Source organism: Branchiostoma lanceolatum, chromosome 17 (assembly GCF_035083965.1).
Source record: "Branchiostoma lanceolatum isolate klBraLanc5 chromosome 17, klBraLanc5.hap2, whole genome shotgun sequence".
NCBI classification, from domain to species: domain Eukaryota; kingdom Metazoa; phylum Chordata; class Leptocardii; order Amphioxiformes; family Branchiostomatidae; genus Branchiostoma; species Branchiostoma lanceolatum.
In genome coordinates, this window is record NC_089738.1 from 19,412,197 (window position 1) to 19,437,081 (window position 24,885).

At 43.2% G+C, this 24,885-nt stretch overlaps 1 protein-coding gene and 1 long non-coding RNA gene across 2 annotated transcripts; both read right to left on the bottom strand.

Moving 5' to 3' along the window:
• Positions 1-1,624: 1,624 nt before the first annotated feature.
• LOC136422871 (uncharacterized) lies at positions 1,625-2,920 on the bottom strand. Its single transcript, XR_010753679.1, has 3 exons — positions 2,837-2,920; positions 2,498-2,577; positions 1,625-1,723 (listed from the first exon to the last, which is right to left on the bottom strand). It is a non-coding gene; the product is annotated as an uncharacterized lncRNA (long non-coding RNA).
• A 4,203-nt stretch (positions 2,921-7,123) lies between these two features.
• Positions 7,124-14,180, bottom strand: LOC136423658 (bestrophin-4-like). Its single transcript, XM_066411918.1, has 7 exons — positions 13,699-14,180; positions 11,828-11,982; positions 11,315-11,392; positions 10,703-10,855; positions 9,664-9,744; positions 9,051-9,202; positions 7,124-8,710 (listed from the first exon to the last, which is right to left on the bottom strand). Exons 1-7 carry the CDS (start codon positions 14,177-14,179, stop codon positions 7,615-7,617), a joined length of 2,196 nt encoding a protein of 731 aa, XP_066268015.1. The 5' UTR covers position 14,180; the 3' UTR covers positions 7,124-7,614.
• Between the last annotated feature and the right edge of the window lie 10,705 nt (positions 14,181-24,885).

A 24,885-nucleotide genomic window follows, 5' to 3' on the forward strand; every position in this document is an offset into this window, starting at 1 on the left:
GCATGGATGTCCCAAATATGCCCTAAGTTTTATAGCAATCGTACGGCGATCGCACGACTTATGTGACCGCGCTCTTACTCTAACCTCATTTACTAGAGTTCAGCTTAGGACAAGGCTTTGGTACGAGCTACTGCTTGATCTAATGCTATATGTAGCTATATATACTAATAGCGTTTGGCTAAGGCTTGAGTTAGTGCTTCAGCTAAGACAGACAGATGGAGAAAGAACAAAAAACACTATGTAGAACTAGAAGGTACTCACCCCGTATCCGGAGGATCCTTGGATGATCCCATTGTTGGTAATGCAGAACATGGTTTTGCCCCAACCGCTCGTGAGATACGGGTCGGAGCAGTCCAGGATCCTTCTGTTGGTCAGGGAGAAACACGGCCACCCACCGTGGTATCTGTGGATAAAAAATTATAAAACAAACTATACATAAACAAGAGGAACAATCAAAATTATCATGACGTCAATGGAATTCATCTATTGAGACTTAGACTGGGTTAACCGGGCCTTAACTGCTGAATCCCCACCTGCAAACAGATCCGTCCGCGGTGATGGCCCACCAGAGTGCATGACGAGTTGCGTGGATATGTCGAATGACTTTCCCCGCAGGCCTGCCCAGGTTGTACCAGAAGCCGCCCCCGTTCTGACTGGTGTACCGTCGGTACATGTTCCCATTCGTGCCCACCACAAACACGTTGCTATAACCAGATGTCGTTGCTATGTAGCTGGTGGTTTTTATTCTGGCCACCTGGAAATGGAGATGTGAATACAAAATTAAAAAGGCCATTGCATAAATGGTTGCATTTTAGACTTAACTTCCACCTTACATACCCTCAGTCGACGTCCGTCAAAGGTTAGCATAGTATGCTAGATTAAAATGTTTTGCTACATCTCAATTCTCATACATGTACGATTAGTCAGGAAGTACCCCTTTACCGGCGTTGTCAAGAAGTACTTAGTAATTCTTCCGAAGAGAAAAGAATGAAAATGATTCAATGAAGTTGGGTCGAAAGTAAAAGTTAGAAACAAAGGAAAATTTGTTATGAGGTTACAGAGTTCTGATAACTTACATAAGTTGAGGGGGAAAGTGGTCTCCCGTGCCATCGCCAGGTCCAGGCACCAGGGGTAGTTGGGGTACTCCATTCCCAGAACCGCTCGTACAGGTGTCCGTTAGACCCTCGCACGAAGGTCCTCGCCTTAAGATTGTGTTTCCTCACAGAGGAACAGCCGGATACGGCAACACCTGGCGGAAACAGTTCACAAGAGTACAGCTTTAATATCAGCCAATCATACAAGAATACGTACCGGCAAAGTTGATCATAGTAAATGATAGGTTGTCACCAGTTCGTCTGTACATATATTGATATTCACTTTTACCTTAAAGTTGTTATTACTATCTTAATATCACTGTGGTGGGGTCGTGTGGCAGGATTTTCGACTCAGAACCCGGGTTCGAATCCCCTGACGCCACCGATCTTGTGCCCTTGGGAAAAACCCAAGTGTAAAAGATGGGTACATTACTTGATATAGAATTCAGGTCAGATATATAATGTTGCCTCTGTGGCTTACTATATATTATACTCACTGGGGTAAGGTCGTCCGTGATGTCCGTAGGTCCAGGCGCCTTGCGGCCACGGTGGCCACCAGTAATGCTCCCACAGGTAACCAGTACTCGACGTCAAAAGTTTCTTACCGTGGTTTTCAAACATACACGGCTCTGTAGAATGGTAAAGAATTGCGGAGAAATTGTGAAACGTTACCTACTAATCAATAATCAATAATCATTGTTAAATGACCTGATTGAGACTGGACAAAGTCTTTCGCTGTTATTGATGTGTTGCAACTAAGATTCTGATGACTTGAGGCAGATCTTTGAATGTACTCGTAGGTTGAGATTGTCCTTTTGGAACAGTCACTAAAGCACCCCCCCCCCCCACACACACACTTTCGGGACCCGCGGTACGCTAGCGGCGTCGCTGCGTTCTGAACTGGATTGGCGTTAACCTTGACTTTATAATGGGAATATCATTCAAAACGTAGAAGTATGACCAAAAAGACAATACAAAAGCGCACAAGGCTTTAAAAGATTCCTTTTTTGTTCATGAAATTCGTTGAGTTCTTTGTCAATTCGATCGGCCACAGCGACGCCGCCAGCGTGCCGCGGGTCCAGAGGGGGTGGGGGTGGGGGGGTAGTTGGTTGCATAAGGACGCGACCTGTGACTCGTATTGAATCGTAAAACAGATGTGTTTTATATTTCCTTGGAACTAAGCAAGTTTTTCTTTCCACTTTGTACTCCCTGCCAGGAAGGCATTTTCATTTTCTGATGTTAGCGGATTTGTGACTAATAATGCCATAACCTTTCATATCTGCTGCATACATACAACACACAAAACAGAAATTGGATTACATGTTGAAAGGCAAGAAAATAGGATTGTTTCTACTTTCAACCAAGAGGACTAACAGGAGGCTTTAACAACCTTCGTTCCTTACCTGAGTTAAAGGGCATATTCCAGGCAGGTTTTCCCATCCCCGTCCATACCCAGTTGCCGTTGCCGTTGTTGAGATGGATCCTGATATCAAAGATGAAAAATGTATATACACAAGCAATCTATTTTCTTTTGATCTCAAAATCCTATGGGATTCTTACATCAATGCTTTGGTGAAATAATACAAAAATCATTACATTGCACGAAAACTCTAAAAGTACAATAGAAAAGGAAGCCCATAGCTATAGGCAAGTTTAAGTAAAAAAAAACTCGACCTTTATTTAGCCAACAAATATGAGAGTCCGTTCAGAAAAGGATTTAAACAAACAAACTATCTCCTTACCGCTCCCAAAGCTCGCCGTTTGCTGCTACACCAAACCACCTTGTTCCTTCTTTACCTGTCCAGGGGGCCATCGCTGTCCTGTGAAGAGGGTAACAAATCTCTTAAAAAATGTTCCCACAATATTCCACATCATCTCGACATCATGCCAGAAGTTCTGTATGATAAGGACTCTGATCTTGTTCAAATGTAATTCCGATATCATGTATTTTTTTAGAATTCTATTTCGGCAAATACGCATGACGTTATCAGCTCCAGGCAGTATTTTACCATCACTGTATATATTTCTATGTCACCCTATGAACAGAGGCGTAGTGATTAGCTGTGCCAGGTCACCCAAATGTACAATCGGTAATAGTTTTGTTTCCCGAGGCGTCTGGCAGTAATGATCTACGTGCAGAAAAAAATAAAACATTGTTCGGTTCCAGTCCAATCAACTACAACTGGATGCACACAGCAACAAATCATAGTCTCAACATCAACTTCAAGACATTTTAGATGCAGTATACATATATTGTCATTAAAGTGGATGCTATCTGCATCGGAGAGGGAGATAAATACAAAACTCAAAGTGTACTTTATACTGTTACCACTCAATAAAGGTACGAAATGAGAAGTGCGTGAATATCTTCATCATCAAAGAATTCGAAAGGATATACATGTATTGTGGTCTTACCAGTCAGTGCTAAGGGTTTAGAATGGCTGAAGATGGTCTGTACCTGAGCGTCACAAAGACTTCTTAACGTTAGGATATGTAGATCATAGTCGCTTGAAAATTAGGGAAGACCTGAAAATTGGTCAAATGGCTATGTACTGTATATGATGGGTTTCTGAGGATAAGACTCATCTTTACTGTCGTAGAAATGAATTTTGACAGAAAGCTTCTCCCCGAAATGCCCGACCATGCCTGCGGTGGACAGGTCTACGGGGACCGGCCGCGCCGTGACGCGTGTGGGAACCCGTTCTGATCTGAGGGCGTTACCCCCAAAACTCTGTCCGGGGCCGAACTACGCACCGTATAAATACTTCAGCCGCGCAAAATAGCGCTTACACGAGATCGTGTGCAATGTCTATACAAAGGCCAGGTGGAGAGGGAAGATGTCTAGCGATAAGTTCACGATAAGATATATTGAGGAAATAACAATCACGACGAAATCTCCCCGAGTTAAATCTTCTGTTTCTTTGCTTTTTTTTAAATTATACAGCATCACAACAATCACAACACTTACTTGATCCAAGTTCCGGGTGGTTTTCCGTGGCTGTGCCATATTTGGGCCCGGATGCACACCGCCACCACCAACAGTAGCACGAGAACACACAGAAGTCTCCCCGCCATTCTGCCGCAGACTGACTTCTGCAGACTTCGTTTCCTCCTTAAGACTCAGCTTTAATTACTGTGACGTGTACGAAGTGGATCATCTCATTATTATGATAAGGGGTGAATAGAAATTATTTTTCCGGCTGATTGGTCAATTGGTCAACTACAACGTCTAATTAATATGTAACCTGAAACAAATGTTAAGTTCTCTTCCGACGTGTAGTTTCCAGTAAACTTTATTTTGAACATTTCTTTACATTCTTTCAAAATACAATGTCCTTGGCGGAGTCTGAACCCCTCAGTCAAACTTGGAATTCAGAGTCTGGGCCATAAATAGAATCAACGTCACCATCGACCAATAGCACAGAGCTTGTTATGGTTGATCAACCACTCACAAAAAAAAGGGGTAAATCAAAATCGTTGTTTGTGATCGGTCAGTGAACATTCTGGGATAATCACTCCGATGAGACGCACGTCCTTACCTGTCGGTTGTTGTCAGAATCTGCTTCACATAAAATGATTTGACTTGAATCCTTATGAAAGAAAATTTCCCGAACAGGAATATCACCCCTCCTTGGACTTAAAGGTAGATTCTGAGACAAAAAAAGAACTCGCGTCACCACCATCGAATCACAGGTAGCTGGGTCGGAACAAGCAAAACAACTTTGATACATCTTTACACTTGACAAGTTAAGTTGCACTGGTCACTATAAAACCACTGTAGACCATTGTTCGGATCTTCCAACGAATAGATTTCTTTCCAAACGTAACTAGCATCATCAATCTAAGTAAGAATAAAAAGTGTTCGTATTGTGTAAGCCATCACTTTGAAACGTGGTTTCAATGGTTTATCTTGATTATCTTAAACTTAAATCGACTATTTGTGTTATTTGCGTGCTGTAGTAGTTATGACAGGCAAAGAATAAATCGTGAATTTGACTCGATACCAGTTTTCTTGGCGAAGAATTCGTACTAAATCCCTAACAGCGGTCAGCTGACGGCGTTTTGTCATCTGTTGTTCAATCCAATTCGATAAAAATCAGATTAAAAAAATAATTCAGTTTTTTAACTAAAGCAGATAACAGGAACTAAGGTGACAATTGATATTGATAGATGCATGATAATTATAATGGCCATAATTGATCATTTAACCAGGTGCCTCCCTAAGGCTAACACGAAGCACTGAAAGCCCCATTACACAATTTGTCTGAAGTGAACAGGGCCACTGTAACATAACAAGTAATTGAACCAAATATACAGTTAATAGCCATGAATTGAAGCAAATAATCCATCTGGCAATCTAGTACTATTGTTGTAGGACTTCAGTTTCTGAGCTGAATTCAAACTGGTCAAACGGCAAACAGCAGTGACGTAGTTAGTTGGCACTTCCTAATGACGTATCACTCTTATTGTCTACCGATAATGACAAAGTCGTCTCTGGAGGTCTGACCTATTTCTGTCTGGCACCAGAAAGTAAAGATCAAAGGTAACGTCCCCCTCCCCATCCTCCAATCTCTAAAACTCCATCTTTGTTCGTGATTATCGGCGGATTCAGACTCACGTACGAAATGATTTGAATGTCCCTAGTCTTTAATGCTCGCACTTAATCTGGCATCTTCGATGAAAGATCCTCAATTACAAAATTGAACTCAAAATCAAACTACAAACAACATGACCGTTGTCAGCTGACCCTCCTTCTGACGTAACACCCCTATTGTCTACCGACAAGGTGGTCTCTAGAGGTCAGACCTATTTCTATCTTGCATCAGAAAGGAAAGATCAAAGGTAACGCCCCCCTCCCCATCCTCCAATCTCTAAAAACTCCATCTTTGCCCGCGATTATCGTCGGATTTAGATTCACGTTCGAAATGATTTGACTTTCTCTACTCTTTGATGCTTGTATTTGATAACCGCACTTGATCTGGCATCTTCAATGAATGTTCCTCAAATATCATGAGAGTCAATCCGTCGGCAAGAGAGCAACACACCGGATTACGTCTGACACCTTTCTTACTATTGGTGAGAGGAAAGGAATAAAGTACAACTTTGTGATATTTAGTCAAAACAAGGCTCCGCGGCACGCCCATAACCGCTTCTGCGTCATGAACCCTGGCACACTTACAGAGCAGACACTCATTCCGTCAGGCTAGCGCCACTACTGACAAAATTGTTTACAATAATCATGTCATTGGTAATTACAAAATGTTCAAATATCACAGGCAACTGGTGTAAAAAGAGACACACACTGTACCACCGCCTCAGTAACCGAGACAATACTGCTATTAAACAGTCTGCTGCATGTGTGTGTGTCTGTGCTTTTGCCTGTCATGAAAAGTCAAACGTCAATTCAGTAGATCATCAATCATGATGAAACACCCTGTAGTCACCCCCCTCCCCACTGATATGTGTTTACATGTAGGCGTTGTTCAAGCTGCTCAACGACAGTTTGAGTTGGATCGATTTCCGGATCCCATATTTCGGATTCCTTTGCATGCTGTAAAAACAGGGAACTTCGGGTAATACGGAAGGGGGAGCAGTCATTGCCATGAGAACCTACACCGGACTTGACACACTACGCCTGTGCCACATACGCGTTGTCATAGCAACATGTTGACGTGTCTCTTGCCCTCTGCGTTACCTATAACTCCGTCATCCGGAATATGGTCTGTACGTTTTTCCTCATTTAGCTCAAGTCACTTAAATATGTCTGTGATTTCATTTCACTTTTTTGGCAAATATATTATCAGGACGTATCTCATGCTCTAAATTTCTCAACAGTAGAATGATACCATAGAATTTAAACCTCAAAGACAAGTCTTGTGTACGTTGTTTGTGCGTTTTAATGATGTTTTTCTATAAAAAACACGGTTTCTTCAGGAGGTTTATCCAAAATGACAAAGTTTGTACATTTACATGTAAACGTGTTTGTAATTATCCATCTTTAGATTCAATTCAAAGCCTCGATGCCTCGATAGCTTGTTCCTCGGCGTGGATTGATAATAGGGCAATTCCCAAAGGTTTGCGGATAGTCACAAAGTTTCCCACTTCTACTTCTACCAGTTTACATACTTGCAAATCTTGATAATCTATACAGCTAACTTGCAAGGACAAACATGTTCATATCTCTTGTTAAATGTTGTATGAAAATCCAGTGTTAATTCTACTATACTGCAGAATGCATAGATCACATTGACACATATGTACAGCTTGTCAATCGTACAAAGCTTTTCAGTAATAGCCATGCAGCATCACATAAATATCAGATTTGTATCTTAGTGCACAGCTTGAGTTCACGCTCATGTCGTTACCAATTGGGTTGCTTCTCGGAACAGCTAGTTTTAATTGGCCAAAAGGTTTAGCGGAGGCAGGTTATCTTTGACATTTTATTCAGCCAGTCTGTGTGTATGTAATAATGACCATGCTTTGTTTGTTTCCCTGAGTCCAAATTGATTTCCATTTCTCCTCATACAGACGTTAGTCTTGGAAGTTGGATCTCTACCTTAGCAATCTCCGCATTTTTAGTATCTTTACTGAAAACGTTAGTCTTCACAGGCGTGTCCGTGGCGTGAACCCTGCCAGGCGGAGGCTCGATCTGTAGACACAAGTCCCGCAGACTCTTCACCGATCCCTGCCCGCTGTCGCTGCTCAACTGACCCGGGTCGCTGTCCTCATTGTATACAAACCACTTCACGCCCTTCGGCCGGGTGGAAGTCGGGCCCGACGGTTTCCTGGCCCTGTACGGCGTCACCCGGGCGGTCTCAGGCTTGCCTTCCACGGGGGAACTGCTCACGGCAGTCAGTCTACCTGCCAACCTACCCGCAGCCTTGTCATGGGGAACCGCCGGATGGAAAACAGCATCTTTTGCGCTCGCTGAGATCTTGTCGTTTGAGAAGTAGTCGGAAGACGTCGTCGTGCCTCTGAACTGCCCCGAGTTGGCCATGGACGCGATGTTGTCGCTGGAACGTCTGTAGCCGCGCTTAGCCTCAGTCGGGTAGCGTGGGGGGTCCACCAGGTGAGAGACCGACTTTGACATCTTCCTGAGCTGGCGAAGAGGCGGTGGAACTCCCAGATGCTCTACGGCAGAAGCTGGCGTTTTCTCTTGTATTGTGTTACTACCCTCCTCCGTGTGGTCTTTTGTGACGTCGTGGTTTGGTCTTGGACTGATGGGGATGGAAAAGTGGCTGTCCCTCCCCGAGGGGGATCGTGTGGGCAGACTGTCGCCCCCCTCCCCACTCTCCCCGCAATCAGGCGACACGAGAGACTCCTGCGAGTCCGTCTTGTGCATGATGCCGAGCGCGCGCAGCTCGGTGTAGCTGTCGCCGGTGTGGGCGTGCTTACGGGGCGAGAACGTCTTCTTCAGGGTGTTGTTGGCGGAGTGGGTGGTCGGGGTGCCCGCCGCGGAGCTCTTGAGGGACACGGTGGAGCCGCTGCGGGAGAGGATGCTGTCGATGAAGGCGCGGGTGAAGTTGGCGGAGCGCCGCTTGATGGAGTTGCCTGAGCGCGGACACTCCTCCTGTAGCGGGGGCATGCGCTTAAACTCCATGTCGTCTTTGTTCAGCCTGAAGGGAAGGGAAAGAGAACATAACCATCGGAGCAACGCTGGATAGTAGCAACCACTATATTTGACAATGAATAATGAAAAAGCAAATTAACAGGTTGAACTAGACCTTGAATCTTGGGTGTGAGATAGACACTGATAGTATCAAAAGCTTCCAAGAAGTAGAGTTTGATTGTGTGTAAGATGTGTTTTGTCAAAGTGAACGCTCCCTGCAACCTGTATGCAAGCAACATTTGTAGAAAATGAAACATTTGGTACATTCACATTTAGAGCTTTGGTCCGATATTTAACAATGAGCATATTCTTTAACACAGACAATTTAGCCATATTTCAGATCTCACCGTAGCTCAAACGTGGAGCCCAGGAAAGACGTGGTCCTGCTGCTGAGGGCCGCCTGTGTGTAGGGCAGGTCCGGGTCCGGCTGGTTCCAGTAGATATCCTTCTCCAGGGGAGGGTGGGACAGGTACATGTCGTCAACAGCCAGGTACGAGATCTGTCGTAAACAATAGATAACAGCATTAAACAACAACAATAAACAACTTGGTGAGCAGTAAACAGGTCATCTACTACTTTGATCTACGCCCGGTGCGAAGTCTGAAGGGGGGGGGGGGAATTATTATTTTCTAAAATCTGTTAGTAAGACTAAAGATTAACTGATCAACTGGGGTTCTACCCTATGGCAAAGAAACCGGATTGCTAAACTGTGAAATAGTCGCGGGGCAAAAAATCAGATCAAAAGTGGAAGCGCCTTAGAGGACGTTCCTGAGACGGTGGGAGGACCAGGTCTTCAAAAGTCTTAGATAGTTAGGGGTCAGCAGAACCAACTTGAGGTATTGTGCCGAAACGTCCCGGAGAGAAGTCTTCAGCCGCCACGCATCAGCAATTGATGCCCTCGAATGACCCGGATGTATTGATTGATCATTGATTTAGTTGTTCATTGATGGAAACATTCACCTGTAAGTTCCTGTCGATGCACCAGTTCCCCTCGAAGTCGTCATCGTCCTGGCCGAACGGGTTGATCAGCTGCTCGGCGACCTGGAACATAAACGAACGCATATAAACATGTGAATGGAATGAAGTTGCTTGAATGGGCAGGAACGTCCTCCACATCAGTCATGTACTGTGCCAACAAGCAGACATCCTCAGGGCGTCTGCCGAAGATGTTGTCTTTACATTGCGTAAAGAAAAAAGACTTTATTCTAAGACTATCAAATTCTAAGCCGTTTCCCTTGAAACTGCAGTGCAATCAAGATCCAATAGAGGGTACCCCCAAGCTTCAAATTGCACATGTCAAACACAGGGTTTGTTATGCGATAGATCCCTTGTCTAGTTGGGCATGAATTTTCCCAAACGACAATAAACGCACCTTGAGCCACCCCATATAGAAGAACATCTGTAGTATGACGTTCAAGTCAACCCCCTGTACTCGTGAATGGTCGTAACTCTGATATGTTAATAGGTTATCCTTACCGAAACATATTAGTCAAGGAAGACTGGTGTTGTACAGTCTAAAATTTGGGTAAGTCCAATTTTTGTGTGTTAGCAATTACAGTTAAGACTTGTTTCAGAATGACTTCTACCAACACAGATGAACTTTCAAGCTAAGGTTATCCTTACTCTAACATCTAAACTTTTACTCAGTCCTACCTTGAGCCATCCCATATAGAAGAACATCTGCAGTATGTTGAAGGTTAGAGGGTCTTAACATTAATCAGCCATCCTTACTCTAACATGTAAACCGTACACACCTGCTAGACCCATCCCTGGGTCTGGTCCTAACCCATCATCCACCCCTCTCACAAACCCACGTTGAGCCATCCCTGGGTCAGGTCCCCACCCAATACCCTCTAACAAACCCACCTCAAGCTGGGTCCTAACCCCTAACCCCACATGACCCTTTAACAGACCCACCTTGAGCTGGGTCCTAACCCCTAACCCCTAACTCCACATAACCCTTAACCCCTAACCCCACATGACCCTTTAACCGACCCACCTTGAGCCATCCCATATAGAAGAACATCTGCAGTATGGTGAATGCCGGGATGTACAGATCCACTTCGTGCGACTCGTACCCTTGCGACGGGTCCAGGTACTGCCGCCCCATCAGGCACGACAGGAAAAACGTGTAGACGGCAACCGTCACCACCTGGGGGCGTGGAGGGGGTTATGTGAACACCAATAGTATCACAGCTTAGGGGTATGAAAGGGGGTTATGTGAAAATCAATATTGTCACAACTTCGGGTATGGAAGGGGGTTACGAGGGCATCAATAGTGTTGACAGCCACTCGAAAGGAGTTGTGTGGACACCGCTACTGGCACTACCTAGGGGAAGGGGACGCGTATCTCTACCCAGTTTTAGGATACATCAAGGTATTTTAAAATTGCTTATGTTATGAAAGATTGTATAGGTTAGACAAATCAGATAAACCAGCTCTATTCGACAGGTTCGATTTGGAGAGGAGCGGATGATGAAACAGTACTAGTATAGGCATCACTTCAAAAGCCCTCTAGATTTTTCGTTTAAAGATATGCCTTCCTTTATGCAAGGCAACGTGAACGTTTCCAGCCGGGTAGGTGGTTGTTATGTGTGTATGATTTGCATACCTGTGTGTAGACTAGCGGCACGCTGATCCAGTCATAGCTGTACAGCATCCCCAGACAATGCCGCATCTTGTTCTCCTCCTGAGACATTAACATGCAATTGTTGTTGATTATCACTATATCAAATTTCCCTCTGTCGTGCCACATCTGCTAGGTGTCTTTAATCAACAAACAACATTTCGAGAAAGAAACACATTACATCATCGTCACGTGTCTACAAACACCCAACGCCATACGTTTTTCTATCCATGGCTAGAAGGTACAGTCGTTCCTACTACTGCCCTCCCATGTGCCTCGGTTGCTAGGTTACAAATTCGTCTTTAACCAACGAAAATAGCGGCTGCCAAAGTACGTCACATACATGTGACCTCAATCAACCAATCCCATACCTCCATCAATGTCGGTATGTCGCCTTTCCTGACGAGTCACATTTGCTAGGTTACAAAATTAATGTTAATTTAACCAACCAACATGGCGGCTGTCAAAACACGTGACTACAATCAACCAATCCCGTACCTCTATCAGGGCCTGGAATGTGAAGTCGTCCCGGATGCGGCCCTCCTGACGCGCCACTGTTGCTAGGTTACAGAACCAGTTGAGCGGGACCCAGAACTTGCTGTGGTGCGAGTCCACGTTCTCGTACTCCTTCAGCTCGGCCACGGACATGAAACCTGCGGGGCACAGAGTGGTTAGTTCATGCAAGGAGGTTGGTTCATACCATGGATAGAATATGACATGTACAGTCCAAAAAGAAAGAAAGAAATTCGAAAGAAAAGAAATAGCTATGCAACTGGTCAGAGGCTGCTGCCGCGCCGAAGGGCGGTTATACCGGCTATATAGATACGAATACTGCAATTACGTTGAATTGAGGTTATACCGTTGAATTTAGGAAATAGCTATTGACAGGATCATCCTGTCAGCAGTGCAAAAATTTCTACTGCTGACAGGATCATCTTGCCAATACCCTCAGCCTTGAATTTATCATGCCGTCTAATTGCTGTCTATCTCTCTCTCTTGTGCGCGATAAACGTGCTCGTTTTACGACAAGACGGTTTACGACAGTTTCATAACAATTAGGCATATTCATTTTGCGGTAGTTTTATGTACATTACATAGCATATCAGTGATACGCGACAAACGCACGTACGTAGTGCCCGTCTTCAACATCTATTTATGAAAACAAGCAAAAGGAATTAATTGTCCACCCCGATATAGTTCAGAGTATCAAGTCTATGTTGCTGTGCATGTAACGTTGTACACATACAGATGTGGAAAGCTAACGGTGCGGCATGTCATCTTTGGTCGGTAATAGTGAGAACTCCGCGGAATAATGCACGTTAAATCACATTACGGCCGATGATAATGCAATCATGTCGTCTCGCAGATGATTCACATGGAACATATCATCCATAATAGATACCGATCGACTGTTTCGGTACTTTCTGACAATTTGCGCCAACATGCCGAACAGGAATGGTAAGAATAATTAAGGGGAAACAAATATTACTAGTATCCCTTACATACATATGAATAGTAGGGAAAAAATATGTAATTTTCTCGAAGGAATAACCAGCCATGTTGAGCCTGACACATGAGAAGAAACAGAAGGTGATGATCACATTGTTTTCAAAACTTACCGGCATGTATTACAATGATATAAATGTGGTGCTTTTATACACAATAGTACGGTTCTAACACAAATCGCATCCTGCACTGTTCAGAAACTGATTATAAAAGAAATAGTAAGTACATCCATGGTGGGAAATCTCATGTAGACCACGGTGTAGAGGAATAGGACTATGTAATACTATGTTGGTTTAGACCATTGACACACAAGGGTATAGGCTTTACAGTGCTTTAACAATCGATAAAGCACTAGTATTACCGGCGCCCGCCACATGGCATGGAAGCTCTTGCACACCGCGGTGTCGAGGAGTCGACTTCACGTGTCGTTTGAGACCATTAAGACGTTACAACCATTACAGTGATTTAACAATCGATGATGAACAGTAACTTACTGGCATGGCATGGTTCATGGCAGAGAACCTCTTGTACATCACCGTATAAAAGTAGATGACTACTAGTATATAAGTCGTTTGACACCATTATATAGTAACTTACCAGCATCCACGGCATGGTTCATAGTAGGGAATCTTTTGGAGATCATGGTGTAAAGGACTATGTATGTCGGTCGTTACAGCTATTACAGCTAATACAGATTAACTGTAACTTACCAGCGTCCACGACATGGTTCATGGTAACGTTAGGGAAAGCTCTTGTACACCAAAGTGTGAAGCTCTTGTGGACCACGGTTTGGAGGTTGAGACTAACATTTTGACCAATAATACACAAGACCAATAGATAGTAGATGATAAACAGTCACTTACCAGCATCCACTACATGGTTCATGGTAGGGAACCTCTTGTACACCACGGTGCTGACGCTGCGGAGGATGAGGACCGAGGACAGGTTGAGGTAGCGGACCATGGTCCTGCGGATGAGGCGGCCGCGCTCGTCCCGACCGTGCACCGCGCAGCCGATCAGCGCCGACACCCGGTCCGGCCAGGGCAGGTTCATGTACTGCTGCCACCAGCGCGCGTAGATGATCGACACGTAGAACCCGAGAACAAACGACACCGGGATCAGGTCAGAGTACTGATGGCAGTACATCGTGATCTTCTCAAACGTTCTCTTCTGGTCGTCCGTGAGCGCGAACCGGTACACGCCGCTGAGCAGGCTGTACAGAGACACGAAGATCGCCATCTCCTTGTACAGCAGCTTGTAGATGCTCGCCTTCCATCGCAGCAGGAGCTTAGGGAATCCCCCCAACCTGGCCTCAGACACCTTCAAGCTGTAGGAGATGGTCATGTCTGTAGATGTCTTACACAATCCCTTCCCTTCTCACCGAAAGTCAAGATTACTTTTGGGGCTTAATCCCGAGCGAGCTGCTGCTATTCCTCCATGGCGAGGCAGTCTCCGCCATTCGCCGGTTCCCGGTCCCGCGCACGTGCCACTCTGACCTTTTCACCCCGCCGTCGTCCCTGGAAACCATCACCAAGGAGACCTGAAAAAGAACAGAACAGAACGCAGTACAGAACACACTTTGTGATTGATCCGAGGGATTTTAGCTTGTACCGATAAGATATCGCTATTGCCATGTGCTTACGTGCCAACATGTGCGGCTAAATCACATCAAAGAGAAATTCATAAGACGCCGCTCTTAAAGGCTAAGACATAAGTCTTCCTTAAGAACGCCGCGCGTCTACGTGAACGGAATAAATCCTACGAAATTTCTTGCAAGGCGACGACTTGAAGGATGACAATGACTCACCGGTGAACCGAAGCCGTCCCCTCCTGACGAGGAAGCGTGTGACACCGGTCTAACTCTTCTGCGGCGAGCAGCCGACAGCGCTGCCGGGAGTATCAACTCAACCGGTTTCATCTGGTTCCTCTCTAACCTCGTATCATCCACTTAAATTCTCCCCTCTAATGACGGAGCGCCATTAGGAAACACCAGGCGAGCGACAGAGGAGGCAGATAGATCACCTTAAGTGGGTCATTAAACTTTATAAGACACAGTTTACATTTCCTCACACATCGTGCATGGAGGGGAGTTACCGAAGTCAACGGGGGATGCCCCTCATTAGCATAATTTATGCAGTCGCTATGGCAGATATCTATCTATAGCCTCTAGTCGACCAATGAAAAATACGATCTTGATAAAAAAATGTGGGTCAGGTAAACGATTGGAAGCTGGATCAATGGTAATGTAGTTTCAGGTGTTCGTGCGAGCTATTTGTATTAATAAGTGCGTTAAATGTGGTAAATTACTGTACTCATGTTATCTATCATATCACCCTTGGTTGTAACCGTTACCACATATGGGGCAGACGCTGTCATCTTTACTGAGGAATGGCGAGATGCGGCGTACATGATATAAGATAAGAAATGAATCAAGTTTTATTTGCAAGTTCTTGCCCGAGGGCTAATTGCAATATGAAGCAGTATATAGAAATCTCTACAGACAGTGCAAGTTAACAATGATAACGAGTGGAGCAAGTGACTATTCTAATAATAACTGCTTCGGAATACAACATTAGCTTTTTTTTTTTTTTGAAGCAGTGAAAGACGAAGTTTCAATGCCAGAATATCAATTCATAAACGTATCATCGAACCATATACATGTGTATATATATAGAAACATATACGGGGTGCACTCAAGTTTTCACAACTTTCAACACAACTAGGAATTAAAATCGTCTTCTGGGAGGAGAAAAATAATAATTTTCATTTTCATTTTACAAACAAATGAACATAGAATCTCCTTAGTTTAACCTTACAGAATTTCGTGCTGCAAAGTAGCACGTCATGAACATGTACTTTCGAAGTACATACTGTAACTACATGCAGTAAGAGACAGAGATATGTAATTTGCCCTAGCGAACATTACCCTCTTCTGTGCTATTAATTATTCACAAACCCACGGGTTGAGCGCCACGATCTGTCTTCATCCACCACACTGCCCTCTCACTGACCCTCCCGGAGATTGATAATCATTTACTAATTTGATTAATTTCTTCTGAAAGCCATAAAACTCTCATTTCTTTAGAAACCAAGTTTGATTTAGATCATTTTTTTCCGACATCTTAAATCTTTCTTGGTTGTTACATTTGTTTCAACTTTATTTCAGGCTTATTTTGTCTTAAAAAAGAAGTACATATTCACATAGAAAACTGATACAATGACCCACTACTAATTCATATATCAAACGTGAGGTTTCCAAAGCTATAGTTTCCCACGTAAGCAGGCGAACTGATAAAAAATCTCTTCATATTCAAAGGGATTACACACTCCAACATTCTTCTGGCATCAAGTTGACTATTAGAATGATAAGCAAATATAATGCGGACAATACAACCTGTGGTTAGATCCATGATAATCATGATGATACAAAATGATATCATGATAATACATATGATATCATGATGATAATAAATGATATCATGATGATAACAAATGATATCATGATGATAACAAATGATATCATGATGGTAACAAATAATATCACCATGATGATGCAAATGATATCATGATGATACAAATAATATCATGATGATAATAAATGATATCATGATGAAAACAAATGATATCATGATGATACAAAATGATATATTGTATCATTCTTGCCACTAGCTTGACCAGATGATGATAATGATGACGTACAATGCATCCCATCGTTACAAAAATGTACATGCAGTTTGACGGAGATATTGAACTTTTGGACCAGATTCTGCCTGTCTGCGTTTGCCATTGCAGCTGCAGCAATACGGGCCTGGATATTTGAATCACTGCTGCAGTAGGCGAGTTATGTCACCGTGTCCTCTGACTGAACTCCGTGATTCTTCCTTAACGGCAAGTCTGACCTATATCTACTTCACGTTGAACATACCGACGATAGGGCCGTTACACCGGCGCCGCGGGCTACACTTTATAGTAGCGTGCACGTGCACGGTCCAGCGGCTAGCGACCCTGCCTCTGAAGTAAAAGGTCGAATCCCGGCTGTTGTCGCTAATGCCAGTGCAAAGGGTGTCAGTCCTAGGACGGGACGCTAAGCCAAGATCATTGTGTTGGTCAAAAAGAGCTAGGGGAATTTCTCCGGTACAATGAACTTGTAAGTGCTGTGCATAGCATCTGTCTCCTCTATCACGACCAGTGGAAGAGTAACTCAACAGTTCATTGAGCTAAACTGGTTCAAGATTACTTTCAGCTTTCCCGAGTGCCATATCCATTGACCATACTTATATACGGCTATGATAACCATACAAACGATAGGGCAATTGCACAGTGCCATGGGCTACCCTTGCGCTATATATTGACCATATCAACAATAGGTTTACCGGCGCCTTGAGGTACCTAGACATTTATATTGAACATCATCATCATTGGTTGGTTTTAAAACTGTTTTAATATTGAACATAAAAACGAAGAAAAAAAACATTGCACCGGGACCATGAGGTACCCTAGCACTTTATACAATAATAATAATAATAATAATAATGTTTTATTTGCAAATTCATGCCCGTAGGCTAATTGCAATGGTAAAGAACAGTAGAAAGGGTAACAATGGTAAAAAGTGTCTATTCTATGCGTCTAACTAAAATTTCTACATATAACATTGAACATACTAACAATAGGGCCATTGCACTGACGCCATGGGCTACCCGTGCCCCCTAAACTGACCATACTACAGTTTCCCGGCGCCACTGCCGGCGTTTCCGGCGCGCTCCGACACCTCCCACCTGACCTCCTCCTCGGTCTGTCTGCTGTCGTGACCCCATCATGGTCCAGATCACGTCAATCAATCAATCTTTATCGGAGTCAACCTGGCCAGAAACTGCAGGGGTAGGATACGGAATCATTTTGTCATAAAATTGTCTCCTAAAGACTGGACACTGAATCGCTGAAAAAAATCAGAACAAAAATCTCTGGAGATGGGAGCTCACTATATTTGCTTCTGGTTACATAGTTACACTTATTTGCTGGAATTTTTTGCATCATACTTTGTCTTGAAACACATATTGGCTGGACCTCCAAATGATGCTTGATACGTTCTCCAAATTCCATCCATTTATTCATTTCTTATTTCTTTCGTTCACTCGTTCATACATTTATTCAATACAACTAACAGGGCTGTCCCTGCAAGACCCACTTCCCTTGTCCTCTTTCTGATGCCGCCACTAATCCGTCTTTACGTGATCTGCAAGTTTCCTTCTTCTTCTTCTTCTTGTACTTTATTCCTCCCATGGGAGAGCATTGAAGTGGACATATTTACAAAGGGGATGCCATGTCACTTAACTTGTGGTATAGCGATCCTGCTTTTAAAAGATAAATTATATTCTTATATACATTGAAGTTGTCATCTTTTACACATAATTCATTCATTCATTCATCCATCCATTCATTGAATCAATCGTGCATTCTTTCATTCATTCGATCGTGCATTCATTCATTCGATCGTGTATTCATTCATCCATCCAACCACTTATTCACTCATTCGATACTACTTCAGATATTCTCCCAGCCAGACCCAGTTCGCGTGTCCTCCGGTTGAACCCAGCCGACACCACCTCCATCCGTCTCCACGTGTTCTGCATGTCTATGGCGGCATTAACGCTCTAAGCCTGCAATTCGTTCTACATACATGCCGGGCCGCGGAAACGCAGTTCGAGCCGCAGCAAGACGCGCCGAAAGTTTCTGGTATTATTTTCTTTCGATTTTCAGCGAAGCTGTTATAGAACGGACCGTGCACAATGATCTACGACAGTCTCTTTGTCAGCAACGTCTATCCCAGGGGGGTCGCCAACTGGTACATTCTAACCTGTAAGAACACGAATGTGTCGTTGGGGCTTTTAATGTTTCCGGAAAAAAGATGTCCCTCACCCGGTTGGTTGACAATGACACATGGTAACGGTAGCACCTCCGCCAATCCTTACCATGTATAAGCTCACATTACTTCGGTTTAAGGATGACGTCCGTCGGCGCATTGATTTGACCGTTTTGTCCTAGTGAAATGTCGCTCTTTTCGACAGGCCAATGGTTCTGTTAACATGCAGCACCCTATCGCAAATCAGGCCGTCTGTAACGCTGCCGCAAAACGATCGAAAACGTCACAGTCGTCATAAATTGTCGAAAAAAGAGCGTCCATATCGCAAGGCATCCACGGCAAAATAGAGCTGTTTTCAAACCATTTAATGTATGTGGAATCACTGTGATATGCCAAATACATATAACCGATTTTGTGATGCCTATGTAACATGTTGCGATGAGCCCTAAAAAGACTACGGCAAAATGAACGAAAGCGTTTTTAATCAGCATAAAACTGTCATAAGATGATCAACCCAGTCGTAAAATGTCAACCGCAGAAGAGAACCATATCTAGACAATTCAGTGCCGTGTCGCTAGGGGATGTCACACATCAAAGTGATTCCGCCTGACGTACGGTTTGCACGGTTCAATTACACCGTCTGGGGAGCTAATGTTCCTATCGACCTTTCCGCGTAACGTCGCTCAACAAATGGAGCGGAGCGAAGTAGAGTGGCGTGATTCCGTACGGGCTGAGACATCTCACCTCAAGGGGCGAAGCATCGCTTTGTGTAATCCCCGAGCAGCTGTAGCGACCTGGCTCATTTTTTACTCCAGTTTTGCAACATCGGTATCCTTTTCCAGTATTGTATTTTTGGCGCGAACTGTTGAAATTCGACTGTTCTGTCCATGTATCACCGCACGTTTTGCACGAAAATGTCATGAAAATGCCGATTTTCGTGAAAGAAGGAAAGTGTTGAATAATCTGGACGTGTTAAATGCCCTTTTTTCAATATTTCCCCCCCCCCCCCCGCACAGACACACACGGATACTCAGACACATAGACACACGCTCCAAAAAGCATAACCATCTTGGCGACACCAGGGGCCGATACCGTTAAGACGCTGGGATAACAAATGTACGAATTTACTCTCATCCCAGACGCACTGATGCATAATTCAGCCGTCTGTAGCCCGGTGCGCTGAGTGCAGACCGCCGCCATTTCTCCTCCCGTCCGCGCCGTGAACCAACCAGTACCGCAGGCTTAACTCTGTCTGCATCCACTTTCACTAACATTCTTTTTTTATCAAGGCAATCGAAGATGGTAGATTCTACACTTTCCAATGCTTTGCGACCCTCCCTGTCACATATAAAATAGCACCACTGGAATGCATGGCAAAGATGCTCGTATATTGCATTATTGGGATTCACAGAGACACACACATACCACACGGACAAAGAAACCCAAAATACAATCGTTCATCGCCTTGGGGTGAAGTCATAAAGAAGTAGACATTGAGGTACAACTACAACACCTCCAACAGAACTGCGAACTTGGCACAACATGCACTGACGACGATCTACGAGAGGCCAACCAGACTGCCCGTCAGTGGATACAGCAGTGGAGCGACAAGATATGATGATTGAGGTACATGTATCTATGTCCAGTTTTTGCTTACCAAAGGCCTGTCTCCCATCGTTAGGCTTATCATGATAAAACCTTCCTCATTTAACCAGGAGACGAAGAGACTGAGTATAAATGCTCCTTGTCGTTTTAACCAGGCCGCCCGTGTATCCTAAGGATTAAGGTAGATCACCACGGTGTGAATATATGGTACACGTCTGACGTGGAGGGAGCCAGGTGGCTCAAAATGCCGTTACGGGGCCGGCGGCGGATTACGGACATTCGTTTTTCTTCAGTTCATGGAGCCTATTGCATCATCTAATGTTATCCGGAGGCTTTCAGCGATTCGGGAGGTCCTAATCGACTTGGAAAGGTTTTGGCTAGGAAAGGTTTTGGCAGCTACAGTACAAAGTGACGAGACGTGGGTGTTGAGAATATATGAAATGATGGTTATAAATAGAACTGGTTAGAATGTATATCTACTGTAGCATCGTTAAGTCCTGCAGAAAAAAAAGTACTCGCGATCGGTTTAAAAGTTAAATTGAGACCACCTGGGGCTGCTTGTATCGCTTATTTGCGAACGGCATAAGTTGATTAATAAACGGGAACACACGATCAAGTACTGAAGGCGACGAGCTGCACTCATGTTCTACTCCGCTAGGTTGGTGAAAGGACAGGAATCCACACAGACTGGACTTGAAAAGTTTGTAGGACCCCCCTCCCCAAACAGTCTATCTTTCATATGACTTAGTAATACGTGACACAGTCTAGAAACAATGCTAATGACGTCGACAACCATTACCAGGTAAATATATTCACCAGGCTTTCACGTAATTCAATTCATCAAGTGACGTCCATAGCAGTGTTTCCCTTCGTGGATGCATGAATGTATTAGCGGTGAAAATTTGTAATAATCTATCTTCCAAGCATTTCTAATTATAGCAGCTCATGGATATCGTCAAATAACCATTTAGCTGATCATTATGATTGGAAATCTCTTTTTTTCATAAAAATCACAGTCATTTCCTGGAAGATGCCGGCAAACCCTGTTACGTGGAGTTAACCCGATTTACGACACGTTACTACAGTAAACTCGATTTTACGACAGGAGCGCCGCCAAACCTGATCCAACTCAAAATAACTAATAATCACGTTATAGGAAGTAATAGATGTAAATTTAGACCTGCCCAAGGACGTCCTTCCCAAGGTCACCGCCTCCGGGAATTAGCCTGGTGATGACGTGATGAATATGTCATTGGCCAGATCTATACTGGGGATATCATATTTCAGCAGCGAAGGGCTGACGCCCGACAGTTGGCGTGGCTGTGAAAATCTTCCAATGATTGAAAGAGATTTTCCATGTGGACAACATATCCCAGATGTAGTATCGCCATATTTATCCTTTTCTAGATTATTGTCTGAAAAGTATAATTTTAGATATAAACTTGCTCCGAAGAATGATGTAATTTCTGTTCGTATTAATGGACGTTTTTGTAAAATCGTGACAAAAACAATTGTTACCCAAGAGCATCACAAGAGATTAAATACATAGATGTACATGTAGTGATGATAGATCTCGCACAGTTCCTTTGCAAGGTTGTCCCGGCCTGCCTTTATGTATACCATAATTCTCGGCATCAGAACAGTGCAGTACAGGCAGACACCGAACGAGCATTTACCTTCAGATAAAACCAGAGGGTAACATAAAACTGACAAAAGACACTATATAAAGCTGTCATTGTCTTTAATCATCGGCATCAGATTCATCAAAGGTCACACCATCAGTACAAAACGACAACAACGAATGAACCAACGAACTTCGACCATGTAATCTGTATCAGTTTTACATTTTGTTCGACCCTTACCTCTTCCCACATGAACTTAATAAAAAGAGGCCTGCAGGCCGATTTGAGCTTCTCATGAATGAAAAACGGCTCAAAGCCAAATGAACATTTCCATTCAGCTTTACAGACGGGTAGAAGAAGCTGCAGAAGACACATTGGCAGGTAGCAGCGGAGAGTTTCTGTACAGGAGTTCGGGTTCGCTACCACAACAGTGGTGTACGGTGCAGGTCGTATTCAGACACTGAACAGGGTCTCCTCATCCATATGGGCCAGGCAAGGCATACAATAGCTACATGTATAATATGGAGCTTTACAAATGGCACGGAGCCTGGTAACAATGCGGCATGTATGACTCCCGAACAGAATTTAGTAATTTCTAAAGACGCCTTTCCAGACTTCTCAGGACGGGAGTTTCTACAAGTTTGACAACAGAGGGCCGCCAGTCATCTTTTTTCTTCATTTTTTTTTGGAGTGCTTTGCGTTTTTTTTTGCTATTGCGTTTTCTTCAAATAGACAAAATTGTGATTTCGTTGTCTTTCTAGGTTTTGTAACCTCAATTTGCAACCGACGATCCTCCCCTTACAACTACATAATAATATTATCAAATGCTGCAGTCCCATGCCTGACGTTACTCATTGACAAGTTCTTCAGTTTTCTACTGTTATCGTGATCAAACTCCAGGACAAGTAGTGAAAAAGGTACCTCAAAGTTTTGAGAAAGAATCAAAAGTTTTGAAAGCAAAAACAACATTCACCGTTTTTATCTATACTATTAAAGAATACATAAACATTTCATCTATTTTGTTCAGATGATTGTCAAGTCCCATATATTAACCAAAAGTATAGTCTTAAGTGTACAGAAATCATTCCTGGATCAAATCAGAGATCAGAGGTATATGGTTTTGTGAAAAAGGTGAAATAAACAATAATCTAGTCTATGTCAAGCTTACTAAGCATTCATATCAATTCTACTGGTTTTATATATAATGTAAATCATAAGTGATAATCTAAAATAATAAGAAATAAATATTAGTGCATAATTCTTATGTACAATCATCTCATAAGCTATTACATATAATAATGAATAGAATTACTTAATATATGTAGATTACTAGTATTTCCAATGTTCTCATATATATTGAAGGACAAAGTAATATGTATTTCTACCGAATGTGAAAACACTCATATAACAAAGTTGTGCAACACTTTGATACCCCTGTGTAACCAAAATACACAATATAACTGACACACCGTGTCACGATTTGGTCGCTTTGACATACATGTATGCATATGGTGAAAAATATAGTCTTCTCTGTAACGTTCTCATAGAGAAAGAGTATATCCTTGACGTTTCAAACGTCGTTGTAAGAAAATCATATTTCCATGACAACTTTCATGTTCAACATTTGCACAACTTGCCACAACACATATGGCAGGACCTTGCACTTGACACTGACAACATTGTTAAGTCATTAACCCAGCTCTCACTTCAAGTCCTAGCTATGGGTATTTCTTGTAAACCGAAAAGTTTCAGAGATAAAGAACAAACCATGTTCGTCTTGAAAGAAACCTGTACGATTGTGAGCTTTGCGAGTTTCGTGGCTTTTCTTTTTCTGGGTCTTGTCCGATTTTTTTCATCAGCTGTTAATTGTATGTCTACATCATGTGGATTTTGGTATTTGCCTTTTTAAGAATTGTGTACTGTCTCTGTCTTTTGTTGCAGCATCTCACTCACTCAGTCATGTCTTATTTACACAATAAGATATGTTTGTGATTGCACGTAGGGACATTAACATCTGGAACAGAACTACGTTTTGTATAACTTTCTTCTTCCCCATGGCTTTCAGCGGTCCTGCAGGCTAGCTGCAGTATCAGACACTTTGATGGCACTTTCACATTATGTACACTGACTTAGTCGCCCTCTTAGGGTTCGAGATATAGCCTATACAAAGTACATAGCTGTCGGACAAGCTTTCATAAATTATACAGCACCTTTTTTGTTGGCTTGGGCCGCCTCATTCTTTCTGTGATTGATCAAACATTTTGCAAAATCATTCAGATGTAGTCCGGAAGGCAAATTGTACATGTATGAACATATGGCTCTCCAGAGAACCAAGATACATAAAAAAGACAAGTCTGAAACATCCAGGGCTCGAAATACTGGGTGCATGTGCACCCAGTGCACCCAATTTTGGAGCTGTGCACCTAATTTTTTACTGTGGGTGCACTGGTGCACCCAAATATTTTCGTACGGTTTAATGTGTAAAGGTATCACTGCACACTAGTAGACAGCATATTCTTGACATCTAAGTGTAAGAAAATAATAAAATCTTTGTTGTAGTACTTGTTTAAGATTTTGATGTTAGAATTTGAGTTAATTTCGATTTTGAAAGCTTCAAAACTGCGTGCCGAGATCGGGTGCCAAAAGTGCATGAAGAGGAACAGTAAGGTTTGTCATTAGGTTTTGCTTACAATAGTTACATTCTACTTTATTTTATGTGGTGCACCCAAAAATTTTTTGGTGCACCCAATTTTTTAGGTTGGGTGCACCAGTGCACCTATTCCCGAAACTGAATTTCGAGCCCTGGAAACATCTCAACATCACCACAATGTGGCCTGCACGTACATGAATGTCATTACCAAGTCTCAAAACATACAACTTGTGATCATCATCGAATGCTCTTCCGTCATGTTTGCATTAAAGTCAATGACGTTTTGACAACGTTTGTGTTTTTCCTCCTTTGC